Source organism: Nannospalax galili, unplaced genomic scaffold (assembly GCF_000622305.1).
Source record: "Nannospalax galili isolate Female #2095 unplaced genomic scaffold, S.galili_v1.0 scaffold3894, whole genome shotgun sequence".
Taxonomy (NCBI): Eukaryota; Metazoa; Chordata; class Mammalia; order Rodentia; family Spalacidae; genus Nannospalax; species Nannospalax galili.
The window spans coordinates 30,137-38,516 of NW_008335241.1; the positions used below are offsets into that span (position 1 = coordinate 30,137).

General features: G+C 48.4%; 1 protein-coding gene across 1 annotated transcript; it reads left to right on the forward strand.

Moving 5' to 3' along the window:
* On the forward strand, positions 1–2,179 carry LOC103731462. Its single transcript, XM_008829806.2, has 2 exons — positions 1–1,025; positions 1,753–2,179. Exons 1-2 carry the CDS (start codon positions 584–586, stop codon positions 1,971–1,973), a joined length of 663 nt encoding a protein of 220 aa, XP_008828028.1. The 5' UTR covers positions 1–583; the 3' UTR covers positions 1,974–2,179.
* The last annotated feature ends 6,201 nt before the right edge of the window (positions 2,180–8,380 follow it).

Genomic DNA, 8,380 nt, shown 5'->3' on the forward strand with positions numbered 1-8,380 from the left:
ATGGCTACGAACCATCCTTAACTCCAGTTCCATGGGAATCCGAAGCCCTCTTCTGACCTCCACGCCATTTTTAAAAGAGTTTTGTTGCGGTTCATGACTTCAAATGACAGTACATCACAGGGGAACGTGAGGTCGTTGAGCATGAGGTGTCCTGGTCACACTGTCTATCCAGGGAGCAGCAGAGGGAAGAAAATGGGTGCCGCCTGACTGCTGCTTTTACCCACTTTTTATTTATTCAGACAGATCAGTCAAAGGATTGTGCACCCACCTGCAAGATGAGTCATCTTTCCTGAACTGACTCTGTAGAAACAGCCTCTCCGGCATGCCTATAGATATGTCTCTGTTTGTTTCAAAATGCAGAGTGGTAATGAAAGTCATCCTTTGGGACCTTGAATATTATCTGATAGTATTTTGTTGAAGTATATGGATGATATTTTAAGATGTGTACCCCTTATTTTAAACATCATAATTCTTTTGAAGGAAAAAATTGCTCTTGTAACTTGTAGCAATTGAGATGTCTCATAATTGTGGATTTCACAGTTTTCTGACTTTCAACACTTTGTTTTAACTGTGATATACAACTATGCCAAATTCCCAAGACATCCTGTGTTTTCCCTTTTCATTACAGATGTGTCTTGTAAAATTTATCCTTGATAACTACAGTAAAGTATTTGGAGAAGACAATGACTCAGTTGGGCAGGAGAGCGCAATGATTTGTAACAGCACTGAGGCTCCTCCTGATACCCAGAGTGACTTCACTGATTTTGAGGCTGCACATGCTGCCTTGGATTTTGAGAACCGCAGTCCAGTATTTGGAGAAGACAATGACTCAGTTGGGCAGGAGAGCGCAATGATTTGTAACAGCACTGAGGCTCCTCCTGATACCCAGAGTGACTTCACTGATTCTGAGGCTGCACATGCTGCCTTGGATCTTGAGAACCGCAGTCCTAGCGAGAGGACCTGCCCCAAGACAACTGACACAGCGCCCGGGACTCCATCTTCTCCTGAGGAGGGAGGCCTTGTAGGTAAGAGAAGGTTTTGTACAGACATGAAGTGGGAGGCAGGGAAAGAAGACACCTGTGAACTCAGAAGCCCGCTAACACAGTCATAGTGGCCTCAGGAGACATCATGTTATAACAGGGTTTGAATACTACTTTCAAGAAAACTGTTCATGAAATCTCTATATGTATGTGGATTGTGTGTCCACTGAACTTTGTGTGCACTGCCCACCATCACATGTATTTCTTTTCTCCTGTTTCCCTAATGATTCAGCAGACCACAAAGTGGACAATATTTCAAATGATTTACAGAGAACTAGGTTCTTTGAGAATAATTAACATCAAATAAGCATTCCAGATCAGAAAATCCCATGTACTGTTTATGAGCTAAGCTCACTGCTGATTTAATCTGTACCCCTTACTTGTTTACTCTCAAATGCTGATACAATCATATAGAAATATTAGCATTGTCATAGTGATTAAAGAACACAGGTTGCACAACTACTTTTTGCAGTGCAATATTGACGCCTGTTTGGACTCCTTAGAACAGTATTTAACATCACTTAAGCTTTGGTATTCATTGCTCACTAACAGTCATACATACACTTCAGAGAGTTGATGAGATCCTGACCTTAAGAATATGTATCATGAGTTCCTCCATGTTCTTCACATTCTATAGCTACAGCAATCAAGGTGTGTCTAGTGTGCGAGAGAACGTTTGTCCCATGAAAAGTTTATCTTTTTCACTCAACAGTGAATATGCAGCACTCTTATGAAGTCACATTACTGGGAAATGACACCTTTAGGATGATGACCTCATCTGGATCTGATCACCCTGCTTGCTGCCTGCAGTTTGGTTCTGAGTTATGGAGAGACAAATCTTCAGAACAATATTTGAGTTTTATTTTCTGTTCATTGTTGTACTACTGCATTGAAAACTTTTCTCAGATGGTTGCACAGATTGAGAGAATTTGATATAAATTCACTTCTGTCAAACAATAACTGAATTTATTAACAAAAGAATGACATAGCCTTCAGGAAGCAACACTCATCTGAAGAGATGCCTTTAAGTTAAAAATTGAGCACTGAATGATCATTTTAATATCTGAGATCATTCCTTTTCCATGATTTATTTTTTCCCTCTCTGTCCATACTTGAAAATTTCCCCATACAATGTATTTATCCACTTTTCATTAATATTGTATACATGAAATATATTTAGTATAATGTTATTTATTTTTATCATATTTTATTGTATTTTACATATTCTTTATTGCTATAATAAACGCTATAATTTGATGGCTATACAATCCTCTCTTTTTCATGATTCATATTGTGTCTTTGAAGGATGCTCAGCTGGGCTTTTCCTGTGCTCAGCTGTGGTGCTCAAAGACATACAGTCCATTGGCCTCTCGAATTTGGCTCCATTATATGTAAATGATGTATAGATAGATGATAGAGATGATAGATAGATAGATACATAGATAGATAGATAGATAGATAGATAGATGATAGCCTATAGTGTAGGAAACCAGGATGGATAGATAAATTTTGACTGGGGTTAATGGGGGTCTACAAATATGGGAGGGGTTTCAGACACTGAAGCCTGTGTCTAATACTGATGTACTTGGTGATAGATAAATTTTGACTGGGGTTAATGGGGGTCTACATATATGGGAGGGGTTTCAGACACTGAAGCCTGTGTCTAATACTGATGTACTTAGGGTGTCATGGGTAAATTCAAATCGTAATTTTTGATACCACAACTACATGCCATAGTCCATAATGAATTGGAATAGCACACCTGTGCATGTGTACAGAGATGGAAGGAAATGAATTTCATTGTGTAGGACGAATATGCTGGACATGCTTAGTCCAGAAAACTGACAGACTCGATGTGGGATTGTATGGTTAGCACTGACAGTATCTTGAGTTGGGTTTCTTTTTCCTGTCATTCCACTTTCCATCCTTACTGCCTGCAGGGGAAGAGAAGGAAGGGTGAAAGTACACTTCGAGTGCCAGACCGATGAGGGATGGACACTGGTCGTGAAAGCAGAAAATTGTGTTTTGTTGTGCCTTATGGATGGGATTATACTTCTATAAGACTGTCCCATGGCCTAGTTGATATGATATAAGCAATGGGTTCTTGTGAGGATGGATTTAAAATTAGAATTTGAAGATCATATAACCCTAACACCCAAAGCATGTATTCTTGAACAGCAATAATCAGCTGCCAATAATTCTTCAACTAGGATTGGGGCTTGGTGCTCATCTCCACAGTTCTGTGCTGGGATTTTTCCTGCTTAAGGTTGTATGGGTCTTGTGCATGCTGACTTCATTGTTGGAATTCCAACATTATATAAACCTCACACCCAAAGCAAATATTATCACCCAGCAATAATCAGCTGCCAATAATTCTTCAACTAGGATTGGGGCTTGCTGTTCATTTCCACAGTTCTGTGCTGGGTATTTGCATGGGTCTTGTGCATGCTGACACCATTGCTGTAGGTTTGTATGAGAAGAGTCCCAGGAGCCTGTAGGACTATTTCCATATGGTCCTGCACCCAAGCCCTAGCTCTTACAATTTTTGTTCCCCCTCTTCTGCAGTGGTCTCTGAGCCCTGGGTGGTGAGTGGATTTTAATGTAGGAATCCTGTCCAAGGACCCACAGTCTTCAGACTCTAAATTTCTGCATTTTGGACATTTGTGACCTTTTGCGTTCCTGGCCCTCTGCTTCATGAGGGAGCTTCACCGATGAGCACTGAAAGATGCGTTAGTGGTCCTTCATCCTTTGAAGACCACACATTCTTAAAAGCGAATTGTATTTACTAACTGTGTGTGTGTGTGTGTGTGTGTGCATGCGTGTGTTATTTCGTATATATTGTACTTAGAGACAGTAGAGTATAGGATAATTCAGGATTTGTGCATTTGTGTGTTGCATCATGAAACATGGGAGTTTCGTGATTGCAGATGTGGAATGCTGCTGGAGTGAATCTACTTACCTTTACCCAGATGCTCAGGGGAAAGTTGGGCCCTGGAACCTGACCATTGTAGCCTACTCAAGTTTAGGAAAACCTTTTTGAAAAATAGACGAGCTTTCAAACCCTTGACAAGACTAACACACCAACCCTAGCATCACTTTTGCAAAGGTCACTGAATGCTGATGCCAGGTTTTGGTTTTCTACAGTCTGAGCACAAGAACCTCATGTTTCTTTGCTACCCTTCCTTCCCCAGGGCTGAGCAGGCAGGTTCCCATGGGTGAGTTCTGCCGTGCCACATGTGCCTACATCCCTGTCCTCCAGGCATTGGCATGGCCAGTGTGAAATCAGAGCATCCCTGACTACCTGCATAAGACCCGTAGAAAACTGGGCCCCCTTACATTCCCTTGCAAAAGAGAGAGAGGGCTCACAAGGTGCGTGAGGCCCTGGGAGTGGGGAGTCATTTCCTTTTTTCTCTTCTTTCTTTTCTTCTTGTTTCTTCTCACCCCCCCCCATTAGTCACTTTTCTGTTGCTGTGACAGAAACACTGACCAAAGCAATTTATAGAAGGAAGAGTTTGTTTGAGCTTATGGTTCCAGGGGAATTACAGTCCGTCATGGCAGGAAGGCGTGGTGGCTGGAGGTGGCTGGAGCAGGAGCAGCAGAAGTTAAGCTCTCACATCATCACACAGGCACAGGAAGCAAGAGAGCAACTGGAGATCCAGCAAGGCTTCAGAACTCTCCAAGCCCACCCCCAGTGACTTGCTTCCTCCAGGATAGCCACACCTTCTAAAACCTCCCCAAACAGCACCACCATGTGGGGACAAAATGTCCAAATACTTGAAGCCTATGGGGACATTTTCATTCAAACCATTTCTCTCTCTCTCTCTCTCTCTCTCTCTCTCTCTCTCCCTCCCTCTCTCCCTCCCTCCCTCCCTCCCTCTCTCTCATTATGCAAATTGAACTTAGGGCCTCACACATGCCAGGCAGGCAAGCACTCTACACTGAGTTCTATTCCTGGCTCATGAAGCAAACCCAAATTAAATTGATTAGTTCACCAAACTTGTCTTTGGTCTGTCCTTGGTGCCCTAACACAGATGAACAGACAGTCATTTATGTCTCAGCAGGGAAAGTTAACACCAATAGCACAGACTTGTTTTCCTTTAAACTCAGGGACAATGGGAGCCCCTTCTCCCAGGAGCAGCAGCTCTAATAATTTGCCTGTCAGACGGGTTCTGAAATCACAAGGTTTGCCTGTGCAGAATGAGGCTCACAGACTCCAACTGGCCTCCTGCTCACTGAGAAGTGCCCCAGTACTTTGGTTTTTTATTCATCTGATCGAGTTTGGTGACTGATTTTCTAGAAAGGACCCCAGCAGTTCAGTAGGGTTTCCTTCCTCAGTGTCCTGCCAGCACATGACATTTTAGGAGGTGTGGGGGTCCTTGAGGCAGGTCCTGAGGTGTGGCTGCTTTCCTGACTCACCCAGATTCTCACTGGTTTTAGTGGATAGCAATGATGTCATCCATTTAGACAGTTCCATGCAGAGCTGAGGGTACCAGCACCCATCCTCATGCCAGCCTGCCTGGGCCTCCAGGATGCATAGGTCCACAGCTCAGGGTCCAGAGGACAGTGCTGATCCATGGTCCCTGCACTCCAGCAGGCTGTCACTATGTCCACCATCTATGAGAGCCTCTCTGACCACCACAGCTAAAATTCTTCCAGTTCTTAGCATGTGAATCACTCTTATTCATCACTTTCTATCCTTGAAAACATCTAAATGCATATTTAACTCACCCCAACTTACTTAAAGGCAGAACTTTAGATATAGCGAGTGGTCCGGTAATGTCTCCAGTTAGCACCCTGGGCACTGGTGGCTGGTAACCACTTGAAGTGTGGGCAGTCTTGATTAGGGAACTGAATGTTTCACTTAACGTAGATAGAATACCTGCCTATGGCCAGTGGCTCCTACTTGGACAAGCCAAGTCTATGGCCTCAGCTCCCACTGGCACCGAGGAATAGAGGAAGTGTGGGAAGCAAAGATCACGGCTTACCGCAGAAGATGAGGGCACCATGGCACACTAGCAGCCGGCTTTCATCCAGGTGCACCCACGAGCCATTCGAGGGAAGGATGCTGTGAAGGACTGGCACTCCTCCTGCTACTGTTGGAAGGAATGGAAGTCCCAGGAGCAGAGGTCACCCTCCTCAGGCTCAGGGAAGGTGAGGCAGGTTGAGGAGCAGGAAGAACATCAAACCATGCCTTCCCTCTCCCACAGCTGTGCTCACCAACCTGCTCCTAAAAAAGAGCCATTGTCACTGTGGGATTGCGTGACCATAGACTTCAGGAAATACGCATGCCAGTTTCCCTCCCAGGGATTCAGGAACTCCAATGCCTAAACCACCCAAGCACACACAGGGCCCTGGCATTGTTGTTCTGGGCCTGGTTATCTTGATGCACAAGCCACTGTCCAAAAGGCCACCCAAGCACTTGGCCTGGTCAGTAGTGGCTGCGTGCCCTGCAGATTCAGAAAGAGGTCAGGGAGCTTGGCTGGGGTGGCCTGCTTTGGCCTCTTCATCCTTGACCCCAGAACAACCCTTGGCCCCAGTACAGCAACCTGTGCAGGTGGTGGCCACACATCTCTCTTGCGGTCCTGTCCAATGAGGCAGATGCCCTGGTTTGGTTCAGACATCATCTCTGCTGGCTGCGCCCACATCCCAGCTAACTGCTTCTCCTGCCGTCTACACAAGTGTCATCAGTGTCATCACTCTCCATCGCTCAGGCCAGCAGTGGCTCCCATTGGACTGTCTGCCCCTCACCAGTCCTTAAGTCAACAGCCAAAACATTTCACAACTTAAAGCACCCAGTATGGCTTTTCCTTAGAGGAGAGAAGGGACTAAGTGCAGCACCCACAACTCCTTTGCCTCGGGAAGCAAGTGAGTGTTTGATCCCTGCTGGAACTGCCTGGAGATAATTGGTGAGAAAGCACCAGGGACAGAGAGGTGGCTGGGGAGGTGTGTGCACATGGAGTGCCAAAGGGTCACACAGAAATCACGAACAAACCGCAGTCAGTTTTCCTTGAGGAGGGAGCTGCATGGGCAGGAAAGCCAAGGAGACCAGCCCCTTGAACCCTAGGGGATGAAGGAGCAGCCTGGCAGGGTGTGAAACGGCAGGGTGTGTGGGCCGCACCCTGTTTTCACCCAGGCCCAGGCGACTTCCTTCCATCCAAGCGGCCGGGATCACACCGTGGCCCTTCTTGGTGCCGGGGCCCAACACGGAAGGACACACAGCCAGGCTGCCGCACCCGGACTCGATCCCTGTCCAGGCACCATATTGACTTCCCTGGCCACGACCCCCTGCAGGCACCCTCGGCCCCCACCACGAGTCCGGGCGAGTCAGGGGCCTCTCGGCAGCCAGATGACGTCCCTCAGCCCGGGCCGCCCGACGCCGGCCGTTCTGCAAAAGCACGCCAACACCCGGGTGGCCCGGTGGTACCGAAACGCACCTGGGCGGAACCGACACAGGCTTGCCAGGCTGGTACCGACACTCCTGAAGACGGCGGCGGCGCGCACCGGGAAACCGCCGCAGACTGGTCATTCACACGTCCTACGCACGGAGACCGCTGAGGATCCCGCCCTGCGGCTTGACCCTGACCGGAACTCCAGCCGCCCCGTCCTCTGGTGTCCCAAGGCCCCACCCGCCAGGACGAGATCTCTCCTCCTCCGGAGGAGCCTGAAGCCTGGCGAGGCGGCAGACAGCAGCGTCTCCGTACCCCCCCTCTTGCACACTGGACCTTGCACACCTGCCCCCTCTTGCACACTGGACCTTGCACACCTGCCCCCCTCTTGCACACTGGACCTTGCACACCTGCCCCCTCTTGCACACCTGCCCCCTCTTGCACACTGGACCTTGCACACCTGCCCCCCTCTTGCACACTGGACGCTGGGCCAGATGCTGAGATCCAGCAGTCCGGGATGAAAGTGTGGAGCCCGCCGGGCTCAGCTTAGCTGGAACAGGGCCTGGGCAAAACCCCGACAAAGAAGCCGGCGGGCCAGAGGAGCCAACGGCCTGGGCGCATCCCAGACCCCAGAGTGCGGACAAGGAAAGGGCCCCGGCCCAGCACCCGTGATCGCGTCGGCCGGGGCTGAAGACCCCAGAGGAAGAAGCCCGCCCGGGCCTCCAGAGAGGAGCAAACACAAGCCCGGGCTGTTCCAGGACTCGACGGCAGCCAGGGCGGGACAGAGACAGGGCGAACAAAGACAAAGATGCCCCGGCTGAACAACGCAGAGAGCCGGGGCGAAAGCCCCCCAAGACAGGAGCCGGGGCCACCGAGGAAGCCACCGGGAGCCCCCGGCAAAGCTTTCCCCCAAGAAGCCCGAGGAGCAAGGCCGAGGAGCCCGGGCTGAGCACA

Bases quoted from the DNA above. Each gene is read 5' to 3' on its own strand.
- LOC103731462 (XM_008829806.2), top strand. From the start codon at position 584: ATGCCAAATTCCCAAGACATCCTGTGTTTTCCCTTTTCATTACAGATG. The intron at 1,026-1,752 runs GTAAGAGAAGGT...TTCACTCAACAG, and splicing joins TGAGGAGGGAGGCCTTGTAG to TGAATATGCAGCACTCTTAT.